Source organism: Sitophilus oryzae, unplaced genomic scaffold (assembly GCF_002938485.1).
Source record: "Sitophilus oryzae breed Bouriz unplaced genomic scaffold, Soryzae_2.0 scaffold_482_pilon_pilon, whole genome shotgun sequence".
Taxonomy (NCBI): domain Eukaryota; kingdom Metazoa; phylum Arthropoda; class Insecta; order Coleoptera; family Curculionidae; genus Sitophilus; species Sitophilus oryzae.
Window position 1 is genome coordinate 584,859 of NW_022147065.1, and position 20,595 is coordinate 605,453.

At 29.8% G+C, this 20,595-nt stretch overlaps 2 protein-coding genes across 3 annotated transcripts; one reads left to right on the forward strand and one right to left on the reverse strand.

Annotated features, from left to right (window-relative positions):
• Positions 1 to 1,084: 1,084 nt before the first annotated feature.
• LOC115886305 (gustatory receptor for sugar taste 64b-like) lies at positions 1,085 to 5,013 on the forward strand. Its single transcript, XM_030905399.1, has 3 exons — positions 1,085 to 1,208; positions 3,857 to 3,946; positions 4,948 to 5,013. The coding sequence occupies exons 1-3, from the start codon at positions 1,113 to 1,115 to the stop codon at positions 5,002 to 5,004; spliced, it is 243 nt and encodes an 80-aa protein (XP_030761259.1). The 5' UTR covers positions 1,085 to 1,112; the 3' UTR covers positions 5,005 to 5,013.
• Positions 5,014 to 7,715: 2,702 nt separating this feature from the next.
• Positions 7,716 to 20,595, reverse strand: LOC115886302 (gustatory receptor for sugar taste 64e-like). 2 transcript variants are annotated; one of them, XM_030905396.1, is made up of 9 exons: positions 20,466 to 20,595; positions 20,093 to 20,402; positions 16,999 to 17,187; positions 15,198 to 15,271; positions 14,924 to 15,046; positions 10,866 to 11,020; positions 10,649 to 10,811; positions 7,911 to 8,000; positions 7,716 to 7,855 (listed from the first exon to the last, which is right to left on the reverse strand). In XM_030905396.1, exons 2-9 carry the CDS (start codon positions 20,385 to 20,387, stop codon positions 7,778 to 7,780), a joined length of 1,167 nt encoding a protein of 388 aa, XP_030761256.1. In that variant the 5' UTR covers positions 20,388 to 20,402; positions 20,466 to 20,595; the 3' UTR covers positions 7,716 to 7,777. The 2 variants fall into 2 exon arrangements, with proteins under 2 accessions (XP_030761256.1, XP_030761254.1); XM_030905394.1 differs by having other exon boundaries at positions 15,123 to 15,271; positions 20,466 to 20,594.

Consider the following 20,595-nt stretch of genomic DNA (forward strand, 5'->3'; position numbering starts at 1 on the left):
AGGCAACAAAGAACAGACAAGCAGCGCTAAAGGCACTCGACTCCGCGTAGGTCAATTCTAGACTAGTGCGGGACTGTGTGCGTGCTCTAAATAATTTAGGCGAACGTGGCATTGTTACGTTGGCCTAAGTACCAGGGCACGAGGGTCACAAGGGTAACAAAAAGGCAGATGAAAGGGCCAAGCAAGGCTTATCAATTCCATTCAAAGGCCCAGAACCCTTCTGCGGCGTTGCAAAGGCGGCCACGAGAATGACCACGGAACGATGGGTGGCCAACAAATCTCCAGAATGGTGGAGAAATTTACCAGGGCAGAGACAGGAGAAAAAGTTCATTGTAGAACATTCGCCAAAATTCACGGTAGACCAAGGGCAGAAAGACAGTCAAAGCTGTAGTGGGTCTACTAACAGGGCATTGTCAGCTGAATAGGCATCTAAAGCTGATGGGACTGACAGACGAAGCTATGTGTAGGTTCTGCCAATCTGAAGAAGAAACGACAGAACACATTTTATGTCGGTGCGACAGCCTGGCAAATGTGCGGTTCTCGGTAATAAGCAATGATAGACCATTGCCAGGGAGCTAGATAGAGGGTTCAGTCTCCAAGTTGCTAAATTTTGTGAAAATGATAGGACTGTAATAGGAGAATGTAATCTAGGGATCTGAAGAGGACCACAATAGATCTGAGAAGGTCGCAGTGGATCAGGCCGAGAGCCACCTTTAGGAATGTAATTAGGATATTTACATACATACTATTTGAATTTCATCCATTTGATTATGTTTTTAGTCATTGATAATGCTATTTCGTTCTAAACAAAACATCGCCAAAACGTTAACAAAAGTTGACGTTCATCTTACTCTACCTAGATTACAAATTTGAGTCTTCTAGAACCATTGAAAGAAGAAAAAGAAATATATGAAAATAAATACCTAGGAATAAACTTAAATGCAAAATAAATATTTTTAAATTCTTTTTATTATTTTTATTCATTTTTTATATTTAATTAATTTAATATTTTTAGTAAAATAACAAAAGATGTTGTGATAATGAACGATGAAAATACAATAATAGATCGAGTATATTTCGCTGGATCGTTTGCAATTATTCTAGGACGACTGATGAGCGTTTCAGTATATGCAGCTTCAATATATTCGAAAAATGATGATATCGTTAAAAACTTATTCTCGGTGTCAAGTGATGCCTATAACATTGAAGTAAGCTAACTTCATTACACTAATTTGTAGTAATTTATTTGACCATTAATGATCAAGAAAGCTATAATCTTACTTCTGGTGGTATGGAATATTATTTCACGTCATTTCTGAATTATCAGAGCGAGAAGAACAAAATTACTAGTGAAATTAACTTTAATGCCCCGCTTTACACGGTAGACGCTTTCTATAGAAAATCGCGTATAAAGGAGTTCAAACATGTATGTACCTACCTATTAATCTTTATAAGTTGCGTACTTTCCCAAAGAACCACCAGTTTAAGACTATAGAATATATTTTATTTTTTAGAATTAATTTTTGTTATAAATAAATTATATTAATTATTAATAATATTTATTTTAATTTAAACTAAACAATTATATATTTTTAAAAGTCACGTAATTGTAGATATCTATAGTACAAAATAAACATGGTATAGTACAGTAAAACTCTTGGTGAAGCATGTAATTTAATTCTTTCTTTATTCATATAGGTTGTACATACTAAGCAACAATTAAATAAAGTAAATTGTTTTTTTTAAGAGAGTACAAGATATTTAAAATCAAGTATATACAGGGTGAGTTTTCTCCGATGTTCTCTATGGACATCTTGCAAACTACTCGATAAAGCGTAACATTCACCGGTCAACGTATCCTCAAAAATGTATGGCCAAGAAAAATTAAACCAATAATCCCACACGCTTTTCTTCTTTTAAAAATTCATATTGAGTTCAATTTAGTTGCGTCTCGATAGGATATTTATGTTTGTATGTAACAGTTTCGCATTTCTGAGAAAATTATGTGTCATAGTGTACACGCATATTTGAAGTAAAACTTCTTACTTTCGTCTGTATGTCCGTTTGTCCGTCTGAGGACTCCATTCGGATACCTCTATCCACGTGCCGAGTTTGGTTCCAATCGACCCATAATTAAGAAAAAAAGTCCTGACGATTTTGTCTATTTAGAGGCATCGGTTCGAAACGTCGAGGGCGTCATTCGGAATACAGAATGACGCCCTCGACGTTTCGAACTTGGTACTCAACTCGGTCCCCAATTGTACCGAAATCGACCTACATTTTTCTTCAATATCAAATCGTTAGTCCCACCCTGATGAAGTGTGCACCGTCGTTCACTTAACCTACCTACCAAATTTGGTCACGATCGGACAACATAAATATGTGACGTTTCTTACGTCAAAACTAACTGTCACAATGACACATGTCGTACACGGTCAAGTTGGCTTTCCAATCTATTGACATACTAAATTTCATTTAAATCGGAGGATTTTTTATTTGATTCATTGATGATTGGGTTTCGTAGCGCACGAAACGTCGTCAAAACTCTTCGAGTCCCATCTACAACCCGAGTTTCAGCCCCTAGCTCATATAAGGCCCAAGTTACGACGCTGCGTCCTAACCTCACGATCGTTACCACTTTTTTCTCACGTGTCTCGCCCTTGAATTTTTACTCACATCGCGGGTAAATAAGTTTCACTCAAAAACATATGTGTGTGTCATATGTCAAAAATGACAGGCTTTACAAAAAAATCAGAACACAATCTCATTAAGAATGTAATCTACAACTTTTATCTAAAAACTTTTTGTCTAAAATAGATTTTAATAGGATTTTTAGGGAGCTTTTTTAAAATAGCCGAAATTTGTTATTCTCCAAATATCTCGTAAGCCATAAACTTCCTCAAAACTTCGAATGGCGTATATTTATGACCTCACAAAGCTGCAATTTTTTCCCCATTTAACCGACTCTATAGCTCCTTTTTTTGTTTCCGAGATACCCATAGAGAACTTCGTAGAAAACTCTACGCATATATTGGTTTTAATATTTTAAAATGATTGTTATTTATCCTTTATTCATTTCCAAATATAAATTTTATAGAAGTTAGCAATTTAACTAGTAAACTAGTGCAATTTAAATTAAGTTTACTTTTATTACAAAAAAATAGAGTCAAAGAAAAAACAGCCATCAAAAAGAGCAAAATCAGTTTAAACCTGTTTTAGATAACTTAAGTTCAAAATTGCAAAAACCTATGAACTGTTAATACGAATTAGAGAAAATTACAAAAATACTACTAAAATGTCATATGATCGAAAAAAACGGCACTAAAGAGGCTGGGGAATGACAATCAACAATAATTTTTAAATATGAGGTCAAGCTCTAGACGCCATTACTTGGCCCGTAATTTTTTTATAGCGCGTACTGCCAATTGGCCTTCGGATGGTTATAATTTATTTTTATATTGAGTAGAAATAATTTGCAAATGGTGTAGGTAGTTTATAATTCGAGAAAATTTATATTTTTTTGGAAGTAGATTTGTGTATCTGGAAATCTTCAATCCTTTTTTAAACTTTCTATAATCAGTGTTAATTTTTACAAGTTTTATGTCAATTTTTAGCAAATGACGTCTATAGATTGACCTTGATCATATGTTATTAAAGTAGTTTATTTCGTGCTATAAAGCATAAATAAATTTATCAATTTTATTTAAAAATATATTCTGCATAATATATTGTTACACGATGGCAATTTGCTTAATGACTTTTAGAAAAGGTTGTTTTAGTATTTTCTTTCAAGGACGGGGGATTATACTTTCCTGGCTGACTGTATCAAACTTGTAATATTTAATAAAATTTTCAGGTAGAACGGTTTATAACATTTGTCCAACATCATCCACCTGTGATTATTGGAATGGGAATGTTTAAAGTAACTAAGTCAATGGTTTTACAGGTAGGTTCTCTCAACGATAATTAGAAAAATATCTTTTTATGTGGATTGATGAAATTTTAATTAAGCGTATATGTATATAGATATAATTTAGACTACATGTAAATACTCAGTATATTGTAACCTGTAAATAAAGCAGCGAAAAAAAAGTGATTTTCCGAGATAAAAATAATATATTTATTTAAGTAGATAAGCGCTAATAGATCTTTCCACCTACTACAGTAGGTAGTTTAATATTTATCAAATATTGACATTTCTTGACTATAAAGGGACACAAATTGTTGGAACAGCACTAGCCATTCAGCATTTTTACATTTTACTTTCATGTCTATTGGAGTACATAATTTCATGTTTTATTAATTCATACATATTATTACTATACAGGGTGAGTCTTAAATAAATATGTGCAAATGTATTAAGGGGTAGTATATTTTGGCTCCAGAAACACGTCTATAAAGTTCTTTTTGCAAAAAAAAATTTTGAAAATTTGTAATTTTTACAATTTTTTTAAAATTGTTTGTTTAAAAAACATAATTTCTTGATAATATGGTAACATAGATAGTAGATTAAATTTACAAGAAATAAAATCCAGAAAAGATCCAGTGGTTCCCAAAATTTAAGCAAAAAAATATTTTTTTTAAATATTTCAAGTAAAATAACTTGTTTTTTTGGAGCTTATTTGAAAAACGGTAAAGAGAAAATATGTTTCTTTTATCGAGATTTACCAACCCTGAAAATATTTACACTTATTTAAGAACTTATTCAATATTACAGCTCTTGCAAAAATGTATCACATGATTAATTTTAGTTTTATAAAATCTCTCGTTAATGGTTTCAAGAAAATTATAATTTGTAAAAAGCATGGAAACGGAAGTACTTGAAAATTGATACTCTTACTGTTATTGTTAAATAGAACAGAAAAAAGCAAAAATAATATTTTTTGATGTCACAAAATTATTCTATTAATGCAATGATTTTATACGTTAATTGTGTTTTTTTTTCAGATTGCTACAACTTTAATTATGTATGAACTAGTTTTAGCCCAATATAAAGACCTATAAATTAAAAAAATATTAATTTAAACCGAAGAACTTGGATCAACTGTCAACAGATCTGCAAATAAAAACTGTAGATTTATAAAAGAGAAAATCCATGATAAATCCGTTATAATCCTTTGCAGCAAGAAAGACTTGAAAGTAAATCACAAGCCAAGCATCGGACATACTTACTTATTATACAACTTTTTATAGTGAGAAGTATAAAAAACACTCAAAATCTCGGTCTCAACGTTTATATTAGTTAAGTTACTATTAGTCACTGTTTAACTTAATATAAACGTTGAAACCCAGACTTTAAGTCTTTTTTATTCTTCTTTTTAATTTAAACCAGGTCTCTTTGAGATGGACGCCTTATTTAAATTTTTAGAGTGATTTTAGAGATTTTTTATAACTACCATAGTATCAAAAAAACGGCATCAAAGACAGTTGGGGAATGACAATTGGTGACAATTTTTGCTAGATCAAGTCCTAAACGTAAAAAAATAAAGTTTTATGTCAATTTTTAGCAATAGATGTCGAAAGAATGACCTCGCCAAAATTATCATCGATTGTCATTCCACGGTAGTCTTCGACACCGTTTTTTTTTCGTTTAGACGGTACTTTACAATATCTAGCGAAGTATTTATATGGGTATGTAACTTTTACAAATGGTAAATATCACTATCTTATCAAAGTTAATTTTGTTTTAGTGTATCATATCTTTTGTGTTTTATTGTTAAAATTTGTTTTTGAGCTTTTTTTAGTTTAAATTTTATAATTAGATTAGATATGTGCGTCCTGAAAACATGTTTAGGTAATATTTAAGATTAAATTATATACGTTAGACTCATATGCCGAATTCGCCCATTGAGCGAAATAAATACTCATTTCGCGATATGATTAAATGCTATTATTTATGCATTCAAAACTCTTTCGTGCAACTTCGTAGTTATAAATAGTCTTTATATAACTTCTTTGCGGATGGATTTTTTTTGATATAATATAACAACAGAAGATTAACCTCCTCCGCATAGAAGTTGAAACCAATGCAATCAAAACTCTTTCGTGCAACTTTGTGGATGTATTTATTTCGCTCAATGGGCGAATTCGGCATATCAATCTAGCATTACACATATGACTAAAGAATACAAGGACTAATAATACCCGAGACCAAATTGTTACCATATCTCCAAACAGTGCCGTGGCCCTTGGGACATATTTTTCTTAACATAGATGCCTGAAGAGATAATTATATTTTTGATAAATGTTTTGACTACGCGTATGGTATATGCGGTGGTATAATGCTAATCAATTACGAAAAAAACGTATTAAAATGTTAACAAAAGGTACAAAACTAGATACAATCGACGTATAGCACATATCAAGTACATATCATATTAGAAAAATAATTATCAAATTCAATAAGAAAACGGTAAAAAAGGTGAACAGCCACCATTGCAATAAAGTTTATACAGAGTACACTATTAAATATCGCTAAAATTGTCGCTGATGACCAGCTGATGACTCATTCGCTACATCTAAAAATTGGCGTCTAACATCTCAAATTCTGTTGCAGGAAGTATGTGGGCGTTACGTGTCCTTGTATTCTTTGGTCATTGACACACATAGTTTTAAAGTATAGTACAAAAGTTATTCTCAAAAAAGTCAATTCTCAAACACACAATCACTTTGCCATGTGATTGAAAATTGCTACAAATATTCGTCTTAGATGGCTTCATTTAGGATATTAAAAGGAGAATCTAATGTTTATCTTAGTATATTTTGTATTTTAGTAAAGATAATATAATAGAAAATTGAGAAACATACATCAAACACCCATGTTCAGAGCTGGATTTGAACCAGCTACCTTGTGCTTACTAGAGAGTGGCGCTACCATTTCTATGGGCTATGTCACATTAGTCCTCATCAACTGACATAAATAAACCAAATAATTTTTATCTAGATTGAATAAATAGTTAAATACAGCACTAAACAATGCTTGATACGAAAAAATATCAACATTTCTTTTTTATCTGGATATGACAAAAAATAATGTTAGTTTAACGATGGGTAACAAATGTGAAGAAATTAGAGATAACGGACAAGATATTTTTTAATTTTGTTATTTATTTTTGCATTACAATATTGTGCCATAAGAACTGAATACTATTAATTTTTCTTTTTATAATTTGTGTTATTTTTTCAAAGCCTTATTAATTTTAAATGTTTTGTGTTATATTTTTAGATTTAGTATATGTATTATCAAACCTTTGAAAAAAATCGACATCAGAGTTGGCTTAGCAAAATCGAAAATCGCTCCTATTTCATATTTAAAATTATATGTAAAATGTCATTGGTCATCATTTCCAAGCCAACTTGAGGGTGTTTTTTAGCATGCAGTGTTTTAATAATAGTACGGTATAATAGTATCATATGCTTTACCAACAAAAACAAAATTATATCCATGTTTTAGTATGTAAAAGTACTTTTCGGGATGGTTTATTTAGTATATTTATGATTGGTAATAAATGTGAATCGTATACAATAAAATTATGAATAAATGTATGTTTGAAATATTGAAATGATAATTTATTCTTTCACTGAATAAAAATTGAGATTGTAAGTAAATAATCAAGAAATTAAAGGAATAATATATTTTTTTTAAAAAATACAACTTTTTAATATAACTAAAACAACATTTGTTAAATAAATTTTATTAAAGTAGAAATTAAAATCATTAAGTACATTAATACATCTATTGCATCTTGTTTCGTATATAACATGCTATTTCACCATGTTACGGAGTATTTTCATATAAATTAGCTTCACTGAATTGGATTAGTACCAGTTCGTACGTTACTATAGCACTGGCTACCTAAAAGAGCATAAAATAGTTAAATGACCAAAATAATTATTAGTAGTAAACTAACGCTTAGTATTATGCCTCTTTTGACTGAAAACATTTTACAACCTGTTAAAGCAGTTTTGTCAAAGCTGATCTGGACCAATAGTCGTCGAATCTGAAACAAATAAAATATTAGACTTTTGTATTATTACTTATCTGCAATTTTCCAAGGCCTAAATGACCATAGAAGTTACTGATTACATAATCTTTGATGTAATGTGCATACAAATTGAATGTTAACAAAAATTGAAATAAATGAATAGAATAACAGTAAAAAAATATCACTTAGGCTGTATTCCGTGGCAAAACCAGGCGAACCAGACCGGTAAACTACGGCAAAGAGCGGTTCCTGAAAAACATCGGTTGGATACGGAACGGTTTGGTAAAATACTGGAAATGTCAAATGTTGACGTTTTCTAAATTTCAATACCTCTACTATAAAATTTATCTTTTATACATTTTTAATGTGTACTTTATTAATAAACTGTTAAACTCGTTAGACAGCCCAAGTGAAGATTTGCAGATCGACTATTAAAACAGATCAATAATAAATAAACAAATCTAATCAATATTTATATTTTATAGCTTACAAAACATTCACGATTATTTGTTGTCTTGTTTTTCATGTTTTCTTTAAATGTTCCTGACTTTAAGAAACAATGGCTGCATGATAAGTTTAAATGGTCCTAAAAGTCATTCTATTTAGTTAATTAAATTTATTTACCTTTACTGCCTACCTCCATTGCTTTTGGATGTAAATACAAAACATTATTACAAATTTTAGAGATAAAATGAGAATTTCACTCGAACTTCCAATATTTGCTTGATTTCCTTCTCATAAATGACATTGATTGACAAACAAAACCAGAAAAACCAGCCTTCTCGCGCTGGTTAGTTTGGTGACAGTTATAACCGAATTTTTCAGGAACCGTGTTCCGTAATAAGAAAACTTTCAGGAAACCGATAGAAACGGAACATAAAACCATAACCAAGGTAAGCAACGGAATACACCCTAGTCTTAAGGCTATGCTCTGACAGCCATAGCCTTAATGCAGCCATCAAAACCACATTTGATAACTTCTTTTTGATTTTTTGTTGTACATTTGTACAAGTTTAGAACTAAGAACACAGTTGTACAGTAGGATGCACCAAAAAAAAATATTTTTTTTCTTTTTAGTTAAAAGCTTTTTAGAAAATATCGCTCAGGATGATGAAAAAAAATTCACGGGGAAACAATTTTTTTTGGAATTTTATTACGTCTTCAAAAAACGTCTGACATGAATTTTCATTTAATCGACTTATTTGAAAGTTACTGAAGGTTAAAATTCAACTTCAAACCGTATATGATACCTTCCACAAATTTTTATATTTTAACACGAAATAATGGCTCAAAAACATAAAATATTGAGCAAATATTTCGTAATAAAATATGATAGTTTATGTTTATGAGCCAATATTTCGTGATAAAATATTAAAAAATTGTGGAAGTTATCATATACGATTTGAAGTTCAACTTTAACCTTCAATAACTTTCAAATGAGTGGAGTAAATAAAAATTCATATTTCATCATCCTGAACGATATTTTCACGGTAACTAAAAAGAAAAAAAAATTTTTTTGGTTCACCCTATATTGTGCACTCTTATGTCTTGTATCGCAAATAAAACAAATTATACAGGGTGGCGCCTCTCATAAGACAGCAAAGGCTTTAAGGAAAACCACAGTTTGTATTGAAATGAATCCTGGTTAGTTTGTCAAATTCGGCCTTCTTGATGAGATAAATGCAAATTTTATTAATCAAAATTAATAAAATTAAAATAAAAATAAAATTATTAAATTATATATTTTACCTAATTTATTATTAAATATTATCACTATTAGTTATTATTACTATTAGTCCAACCTACAGTGATTTAAAATAAAAAAATAATGGTATTTAAGATAATTACAAAAAAAATAATTTTAAAAAGTTTTAACATCCTGTTAGTTTTCCATACCCATGTTCATAGGAACTTTTTTTCATATTTTTTGATGAGGAATCCATAAGTACTTTTAAAAGTTTCGCAAGTTAATGATATTAAATTTTTTTAAAGGTTGCTATTAAACTGGGATCAAGCCAAATTAATAAAGTTGTGTTTATCTTATCAAGGAGGATAAAATCAATAGAGACAAAATATCAAAAGACAACTTTTAATCGGTATTAAACTGCTTATATTATTTCGCTAACAAGAGAAAAAATCAGTGTCGTACATACTTTTTTTAGAAAAATATTCCAGTGATTACCCATATGTACGTCACTGGTGAATATGTCGACACTTTTTTAGTATTAAAATATGTCGTATTTATAGTAACTTTTACCCACAAAATTTCAATCGAAACGGAAAAAGTAGTTCGAAGAAAATTGTAATAAATCGAAAAAGTATTAAAAATGTAATACCCTGTAGCTGCGAAACAAAGCAGATTCGGACCTATGTTGATAAGAAAAATAAATTTTATTTTTACTTGAGGAATCTCCTCACGAGAGATGGCACATGTTTTTTAAAACACCCTGTGTAGGACGTCCCACAAAAAACTCAACTATCTTGCGTAAAATTAAATAAATGAAGAGAAATGCTCTAAATTAACATACATATGTTTCCAAACTATCATTTCAATACAAACTCTCAATTTCTTTGGAGGCTCCGCGTCATGTGAGAGACACCGCACAGTATATTATTTTTTGTAGTCTATTTTTTATGGTTACTCAAAAACAAATTAATTATACCTCAACGTTGTACAGTGATGAGTCTACTGAGTTCAGTACGTTTGTTGGTGCTTTGCTTTCATCGTTAATCCATGCAGCGTACAATGAGACAGAACTTGTTTTCAAAATCAAATAGCCAAAAGAAAAAATACAATATATTTTTCTGACTATTAATGATATAGGTCTGCAAAAAATACCAATTAGTAAGAAAATAGATTATAATAACATATGGGCATACTCCAGGCTGTGATACAGTTGAATTAATAAAAAGAAGATATTGAGAAAGTATGACAGCAGTACTATAGAAGAAATATGACTGTCCAGTTCTTTGCAAAAACTTGCCAACCTGTCGTAATCTTCCCGTATGCTGCGCCAAAATGATAGCGGGTTAATCTAAAAAAAATAAATTTTAATCAAATAAATGCAAATTTAAATTCGTTTTTTATATGCTACTAAACTAGCTGTAAACCTAGTCGCTCTGACGCTGTATCCTGTACAGGGTATCCCATTTTAGTTGAAATCATACTGTATCTCCGTTATTAGTAAAGATAGAAGAGTGCGGTTTGCACAAACCCGTCCCAGTTTTTGTCAAATGGAAGATACCGTAAACAAAATTTTCATAGCCCTCTTCGTTTCAGAGCTACAGGGTCTTTTTGAAAATTTTGCAATTTAGAACACCCCTTGTATCTCTGTTATTGTTAAAGGTATCGAGAAGGTGAAAACTGTTAAATGTAGAACTTTTTACGTAAAATACAGTGGCAGTTTGTTCTTCTACGAAAACAACATTTTTAAAGATATGAACTAAAGTTATGTTTTCTTAAATGGAACACCCTGCATATTTATAAATTATATAATAATAATAATAACAATAATCGTCTTTATTGAAAAAAAAAGATGTGTAACATTACATATATTACACATCATGCAACAAGGGTGGCGAAATTTAGCAAAAAATGTTATTCTTACATGCTCTGGCTTGGTTTGGTTACCATAAGCTTCTCAAAAATATATATCACTCTATATTTATTTTCACTATTTACTGCAATATTTAAAAGTTTTTATTAAAAGGATCATATTTATTAGTAGGCCATGATTGATAATAAAAGAAAATAAAGAACTATTAAAAGTATACTGCCATATGCCTCTTGTTTTATTTTGGGAGCCACTAATACATTTTTATATATAGGGAAATTTAACTCTCTAACCGCTATTTGTAAATCTTGGAAGCTACTGCACCGGAACTTTTTGGATATTCCTTTAGCTAATTTACGTGAAATATACTTTCAGTAAGATGGGGCTCTCCTCACAACTTTGAAAGTGTTAGAATTTTGTTAAATTATTATTTCTCAAATCAATGAATTGGAACCAATGGCCCCATATGATGGCCTCCCTGATTCCCAGATTTTTCCGTTCTCGATTTCTGATTTTGAGGATTTTTGAAATATGAAATATATCGTGGCAACTACAACAATGTTGAACTCCTGGAAATTGTTTACCATAGCATACCTAGTATACCAAAATAATGCAAGCTTTTAGATATTTGCAGACCCATCCCCTTATAATAATTTCCGTTATAAAAAAAAAGAAAAATATATTCAGAGGTTCACTGGTAACAATGCAAAAGTAAAATATATCAATCCCAAAAAAAAATTTAATATGTGTATGACTATTTTAGTAAATACCATTTTGATTTTTTTGTTATTTATCACGGCCTACTAATAACAAAATGATATATTTTAAATATTGCAGTAAATAATGAAAATAAATATAGAGTGATATGTATTTTTCAGAAGTTTATATCAAGGCGGATCATATGATATATAAATATACAGGGGTCATTCTATTAAGTGTGTCATTTTCAATCGTATAAAGTAAAAAAATACCGAGGGTGTTGTTTAAAAATCCAACGTTCTAGTTATTTCCGGTGAAAAAGGAAGTGGCCAAAAACAACTGAATACGTCAATCAATCCTAATTTATGTCATATACTAACATACCAAATCTCGTTTTTTTATCTGAAAACATAAAAATGTTAAAGGGGTGAGCCACTTTTGAGACGCATCCGGTATACCGGGTGCTTTACCTTTACCTGCACCTATAACTTTTTTTTTTTTTGTTAAAAAACGAGATTTGGTATATTAGTAGGTATATGACATAAATTAGGATTGATTGATTCAATTGTTTTTGGTCACTTCCTGTTTCAACGGTTACTACAACTTTTGATTTGTAAATGGCACCTTCAGTATTTTTTTACTTTATTCGATAGAAGATAACACTCTGAATAGAATGACATATCATATGTCAACTTTTGACATTTTCGCATATCATTCATTTGAAATTAACTTTGAATTAAACTTGCGATTCGTAACGAAAATTTGACTCGAAATACCAAGTGTCTGATATCAAATTATTCGTAAAAAAATGCTTTTTTCAAATGTGCTAACAAGACACCCTCGTTCCATTTGAAAAAATTGAGATATGATTAAAAATACGATTTGAGCATTTTCTAACTGGCCAGAACAAGACAGTAAAAACATTAGACGATCAAATTTATTTTTCCAAGGCTCCTTCACTAAAAATTAGTGTTTTTTACATAGCCATAGCACTCTAGTGAGAATGTCAAAAGTTGACATATGGCGTCATTCTATTCAGAATGTCATTGTTTACCGAATAAAGTAAAAAATACCAAGGGTGCCATTTAAAAATCAAAAGTTGTAGTCATTTCCGGTGAAACAGGAAATGACCAAAAAAATTGAATACGTCAATCAATCCCAATTTATGTCATATACTAACATACCAAAACTTTTTTTATCTGAAAAAATAAAAAAAGTTATAGAGATGAGCAACTTTTGAGACGCACCCGGTATATTTAATTCAATTTCAAAACTTTGGGCGCATTACGCTGGTCTTGTTTTATTATAATAAATGACGTTTTACTTTTATTTATTCCTATGTATAAATTTGACTGCTAAAAAATATTTTTTACACAACACATAATAATGTTTCGAATTAGACTTGTTAATATTGAGTAAAAAATAAGTTTTAGGAGTGTTTTCGTATTTAAAGTGATAGTTTAGAGTAAAATTACGTAATTAATTAATTTAATTCCAAACCCTACAATAGAAGGCGCCTCTGACTTAGAACGAATCAGGGATTGACTTAGAACGAATTAGAATGAATCAAGGACGAGTCAACGAGTTCAGTCAAAGGACGGGTCAACAAGGAAACCTTTATATGATGGGAAGAAATCCTGTCAAAAAAGATATAATCCTTATAGATTGTTATAACATATAAAATAAAATTATTGAAAAAGAATATTTTACATTCGAAATAAAATTAAAGGTTAAATATTCTTAATATTATTTTTTCAGTAATTAAAACAAATGGATTCAATAAGTGAAAAAAATACATTTGTAAAAACAAATGTATTTGTTTCTTACATCTTACAAATGTATTTGTTTCTTACACTTCAACAGGAAGATCTAAAAGATCTTCCTAGAAGTTTTTAAGAAGTGGGGAAAAATTACATTTAAAAACTACATTTTTATGTTTTTTTTTTATTTTTCTAAAGTGGTATGGATATTTAGAAAATTATAAACGCCATTTTACAACAAGCAAAAATTCTTATGAAGAACGTATTTTTTTCAAAAAGTCAATAATTAAAAAGTTTTTCCTCTTGTAAAGACAATCCGGGGACATACTGACTGTAATATACAGGGTGTCCCAGAAATAAGTACAAGTATTTTATGGTAGTATAGTTCAATCCAGGAAACACGCCTATGAGGTTTTTTCCGCGAAAAAACAATTGAAAACTTCGGGAATTTTTTTAGTTTTTAGTTAAAAAACATAATTTCTTGTTAATATGACAACATAGGTATAAGATTAAGTTTACAAAAACAAATTTACTGAGAAGGAACCTGAGAAGATCTAAAAGATCAACCAGAGTCAACGAGTTCAGCCAAAGGACGGGTCAACAAGGAAACCTTTATATGATGGGAAGCAATCCAGTCAAAAAAGATATAATCCTTATAGATTGTAATAACATATAAAATAAAATTATTCAAAAATTTTTTCAGTAAGGCAGTTCCCGTTCTTTTTCTTGGTATATTCTTTGGTTCATAGGAATCGATGTGATCTACAATTTAATTTGGCACTTTACATTAGACTTTACAACAGATATTATCATAAATCTACTATAATTCAACAGCATGATTAAAACAGACGCATTGATACAGGTCATTAAAACTCTAGGTTTAATCATTATTTGTGTTACGGTAGATTTGTGAACTTTTGTATACCTTAAATCTCTCCTTATTCAAGCGTTGAGATATCTGTTGAAATCTTAAAGCTAATGCGGTACTCAGAATTATAATAAATAAATCATTAAATGCCCATGTTAAGTTGGAGTGTACGGTGATTATCTGAAAATAATTCAATAGTTGAAAATATATCTGACAAAAAATACATCAAAAATAAAACAGATTTAGTTCTACTTACGGAACAAAAGATTGCTGTGAAATAAGTATAAGGAACGTATGCAAACAGTTGAGGAAATGAAGTGTTGTAATATACCTGGGTTGTCAAATTTTTTCCATACTGATTTGTCAAATGCTCATACAAATTACCAGCACATAACATATAGTCAACTAAAAAAAAAAAATTGAAAAATAATAAAAATATTTTATATTTTTTATTTGAATCCAAAAAAAACATATATTTAATGTTGAAAGAGAATTTCTTTAATTAATAATATTTTTTTCTAGAAAAAATTATGATGTTTCTGAACCTTTGACACAAAAATATTTCAAATTTATTATTTTAGCCTGATAACTATCTAGTCGACATGTTTAATTTTTGGCAATGATCATATTATGATCTTTTTTACGTAAAATACCGTGGAAATGTATATTTTTCCTCAGTAGCTTTATATAGGCATGGAAGAAAAATTATTGCTTTTCAAACCAGTTAAAAAATAGTATTATTACGGCACCCCTATTAGATGGCGCCCCCTACAAGTATCAGTCATACAAGTCCAATTTATCATATCAAAAAAGACCCATACACCAATTTTGTGTAGGATGTAGAATGATGCCAAAATGAAACGAAACATTTTAGGATATAAATTATTATTATTACATATTATCTTTACAATATGCTGCCGAAGTTTTCCGAATACAATTTAGACCACCCTGTAAATATTACATGACAACTGCGATTATAGGTTTAGTATAGGTATATTAATAACTAGCTTAGAGTTTGATTGGATTAGCAGCTTTGCAGTTTTGCTTCGAAAGAGGACAAAATATAGCAGATTTTATATTACTGTTTTTTATTATTTAACAATATGCCAGAAGTGTATTAAGCATTTTTTCATTTGTTGTGTATCTCAGATTTATGGAGCAATAAATGATAACGCTATAAAATATCTATAATGTGGAGTAAAATGGTTTATTAACTGTGAATTGAGTTATTTATTTAGTTAGCAAGCGCTACATACAGGGTGCTAGACTGGCCGCATTTATACAATTGATGCAATTGCAACCGACGATAAAACAATTTTTGAAGCCTTAAAGTCAATCAAAGATCACACGACAACAAACGAAAAGACCGAACTATCAGTTGCAGAACTTGCGGGTATAGAAGGAAGCATGATTACCAGAATGATAGAATTCTTATTTTCAGACATGCGCCTGTCCAAATTACAACTTACAAGTTGGATAGGATAGTTAATAATAAACCACAAAGTACTAAAGCCCCTATAAAAAGTACATCAGCTGTTCGACCGGAGGCGAAGAGACGACCTAATCTAACTCGACAAAAAGCTGTTTTGGTACAAATTGGTGGCAGATCATATGCTGATCTCTTAAAACTAATTAAAGGCTCTGTAAATCCATCCTAAATTGGGGTAGAAGTTAAAAACATCAACAAAACCTGAAAGGAAGAAGTTTTGATCACTATTTAAAATGTTCTGAAGTTCTGAAGAATAAAATTAAGGCTAAAGTACCTGAAGTTAATATAACTAGACTATCAAATAAAAAGGTCTTACATATTAAAGGCCTTGATGAGGTTACCACCGAAGAGGATATAAGGACAGCTGTGGCCAAAGCTGTGCTTGTTAAGTCTGATAGTTTTGATTTAAAAAGAAGTATAAAAAAGACTCAAAATCCTCCAACATATTAGTTGGAGGACTTGTTACAGATAGTTCTTACAAATGACCTCGCTTTTTAAGTTCCAACGTAACATGATTTCGTTTCAACATTATCTTTCAATTTCTACTGAAAGTACTGATTCGTAATAACTAACGTAATAACTAAATTCATTCTTAATTTGATTAATTTTATATATGTTTAGGATATAATAGGACAGTACTTACGTATTCCTAAAAAAATAAACATGGCCATGAAGAGTTTAATTTTTCTATCCAACATTTCGGGATAACCGTAATTGGTATTCATAGTGAGGTCTATAGAATGCCAAGATCTCATCAGTTTCTCCCAAGATTTGGCTAACTGAAGATACAAAATCATGCTGGCCAGCGAGCCGCCATATGAAACAGCAATGGCTAAAATACATTAAATAATATTTAGTTTATTTTAGTATTTCATCTTAACATAAATTATAAAAGTAGTATCATAAATTTTTGACAGAATAAATTACATAAAAATATTATTTATATTCTGTTGTTAATTTTTCAATTTTCAAATTTCAAAGATGAAGACGTAAATGATCTATAAAAAATGGGCTATTTTAATAGTCTATTTGTACCGTTGATAATCTATTGATTTTAAGATGATATGAAAATTTATGGGTATGAAAAAATGAGAGATAATATAATAAATAGAGAGATAGAGTACTTGAGTACTCTCTCAAAAACATTACTTGTTTGTTTACCTCTATTGTTAATTTATCTATATTACTTACAAGTAAACATAAACATAATAATTCATTTGCGCCACGAACGGCTTAAAGCTTATTTACTGAGAACTCTCCTATCTGACAATTAAGTTCCATCAAAATTAGGAAAAACAATTTGGAGATTAGGTGGTATAAACAACAACTAAGATTTCAACAAACAAGCACTTTTAATAATGCGTGTTTGGATGATTATCCAAATGATGATCCTATATTTCTGGTAAGAGTGCAATATCCACATTCGTTTATTATTTAAAATAGCTTTCATTTAGTAAATTTAGCTCAGAATTATCACTGATTCCGTGCTTTTACTTTTTTTTTGTGATGTGATTATTTGAATGCACCGAACTTATACAATGTATAATTATAATAAGAGAAACACATGTCTGCAGTTAACAAATTTTTATTTGTTAACTGCACATCAGTGTTTGGTCATATAAGGTTTTCTTAAGTAAGGGAAGTCCAACAAAATAAAAAGTAATAATTAGAATAAGAAAAATTATTATTATAAAAATATACGTAAAGAGGTGAAAAAACGAAATCGAGCATTGCAGATCATGTGTAGTCCATACACCATGCACAACAGAAAATGGTCGGAAGTCCGGGTTGTCCACAAAGAAACCCGTTGGAAAAAACGCAAATTTAAAGAGGTCGTATTCATATCTAGCAGTAATAAAATCTTTAACAATCTCCAAGTATGGAAATATTTGCGACTATAACTCATCATCTAACTTCACTTTTTACATGCTAAAAGAGTTTTTTTGTATATTTCCTCCATGACTGTTGTCACAAAACATATGTCAAAATTGATACTCTTACATATTATATTAATAATAAAAAAATACCAAATGTTGCAAATTTTTAGGCTCATATTGTATGTTTCTATTTCTAAAGTTGGACAGAAGTAAATTACCTAAAATTATATACTAAATTTCAGGTATTTTTATTTTTACTTTTTTTATTCTTTGACATTGTAAACATTTATATAAATGTTTATTTTAAACAATAAGACTGACAATATTATTTGTATAATGTTTTGTATTATCTTTTGTTTGTTTGTTTGTGTACCTTGTTTGTTTATTTTGTTTGTTTATTTTACCTTTGTCTACAAATTGTAAATTTTTTTGACAATAAAGGCATTTATTTATTTATTTACTTATTTATTTATTTATGTACAAAATTTTGACAAATTCCGGGTGCGTCTCAAAAGTGGCTTTTTTATTTTTTTTTTTAGATAAATAAACGAGATTTGATATGTTAGTATATGACATAAATTGGAATTTATTGACGTTTTCATTTGTTTTCGGTCACTTCCGGTTTCACCGGAAATTACTACAACTTTTGATTTTTAAATGGCGCCGTCGGTATTTTTTTACTTTATTCCATAGAAAATGACACTCTGAATCGAATGACGTATCACACGTCAACTTTTGACATTTTCGCATATGGTTTATTTGAAATTGTAACATGCTGTTAATAACGACAATTTCACTCGAAATATCAAGTGTGTGGTATCAAATTATTCGTAAAAGAATGCTTTTTCTAAATATGCTAAAGAGCCACCCTTGTTCTATTTGAAAAAATTGAGATATGATTAAAAATACGATTTGAGCATTTTTTAACCGGCCAGGACAAGACACTAAAAACATTAGACGATCAAATGTATTTTTCCAAGGCTCCTTGATTAAAAATTAGTGTTTTTAATACAGCCGCGGCACTCTAGATTGAAATTTAAAATACAATTTGTTTTTGAGTGACTATGTCAAAAGTTGACATATGATATGTCATTCGATTCAGAGTGTAATTTTCTATCGAATAAAGTAAAAAAATACCGATGGTGCCATTTAAAAATCAAAAATTGTTGTTGTCATTTAAGTGACCGAGAACAGTTGACTACGTCAGTCAATCCCAATTTATGTCATATACTAACATACTAAATCTCGTTTTTTTATCTGAAAAAATAAGAAAGTTATAGGGTTGAGCCACTTTTGAGACGCACCCGGTATACAGGGCGAGTCTTAAATAAATGCAAATATTTTTTGGGGCAGTATATTTCGACTCCAGAAACACGTCTATATGGTTTTTTTCGGTAAAAAAATTGAAAATTTTGAATTTTTTTTTAGTTTTTAGTTAAAAATTATAATTTCTTATTAATATGGCAACATAAGTAGTCGTCTAAATATACAAGAAAGAAAACCCAGAAAGGACCCAGTGGTTCTCAAAATTTAACCAAGAAATTATTTTTTTAAATTTTCATAATAAAATAATTCGGTTATTTTAGACTTATTTCAAAAACAGCAAAGAGAAAAGATGTTTCTTTTACCGAGATCTACCAATCCTGAAAATATTTCCATTTATTTAAGACTCACCCGGTATAATACTAAAATACACTATACTAAAGTCGGCAAACAGAAAAGAAATCATCTAATCTATTCCTGTTGTTCAGAGTAATCATTAACTATGAATATGATTAAAGAAACTCAAAATCTTTTTTTTTTAATTTTTAATTCAAAACCTATCACTATTAATATTAAATTTATAATAAAATCTCTTACCAATATCATCAATACTACATCCATTGGTAGCCCAGTAAATTAGACAAGAAAAAACAGCTACTGCCAAAGAACAAATAAGAGCAATCGTGTACAGCATTTTAAAACTCAGCCATTTAAATCTCATATCCTCCAGATTTCTCCTAATGTTCTCCTGAGGTAGAAGGCCGAGGACTTGAGAAAATACCATAAAAAACTTGAGCGAAATAAATATATTTCTGCTTTCATCATCCGATTTGTAACCTTTTTGAATTTGTTCCACTTTTGTCCTTCTCAACAAGAAATTCGGTAGATTCATTTTGAACGTTTTCACCTAAAATAATCAATTTAGTTGAAAAGTTTATAGTTTAAGTAGAAAGAACAACAAAACACTCACCTATCGTAAAAAGCGTTAATTTTAAATGCGCTGGGAATATTTACACGAAAAACATTCCGCCTGCCAATCATGGCATGTAAACAAGTTTATGAACAATTTTCCGATATACCCTGGATTATTTTGTGTATTT

What these genes read in the sequence shown, in the direction of transcription:
- LOC115886305 (XM_030905399.1), top strand. Translation starts at nt 1,113, where the DNA reads ATGAGCGTTTCAGTATATGCAGCTTCAATATATTCGAAAAATGATGAT. An exon ending in GTGATGCCTATAACATTGAA is followed by an intron (nt 1,209 to 3,856) that starts GTAAGCTAACTT and finishes TAAAATTTTCAG; the next exon opens with GTAGAACGGTTTATAACATT. An exon ending in CTAAGTCAATGGTTTTACAG is followed by an intron (nt 3,947 to 4,947) that starts GTAGGTTCTCTC and finishes TTTTTTTTTCAG; the next exon opens with ATTGCTACAACTTTAATTAT.
- LOC115886302 (XM_030905394.1), bottom strand. Translation starts at nt 20,387, where the DNA reads ATGAATCTACCGAATTTCTTGTTGAGAAGGACAAAAGTGGAACAAATT. An exon ending in TCACAGCAATCTTTTGTTCC is followed by an intron (nt 15,047 to 15,122) that starts GTAAGTAGAACT and finishes AATTATTTTCAG; the next exon opens with ATAATCACCGTACACTCCAA. An exon ending in CAACTGTATCACAGCCTGGA is followed by an intron (nt 10,812 to 10,865) that starts GTATGCCCATAT and finishes TATTTTTTGCAG; the next exon opens with ACCTATATCATTAATAGTCA.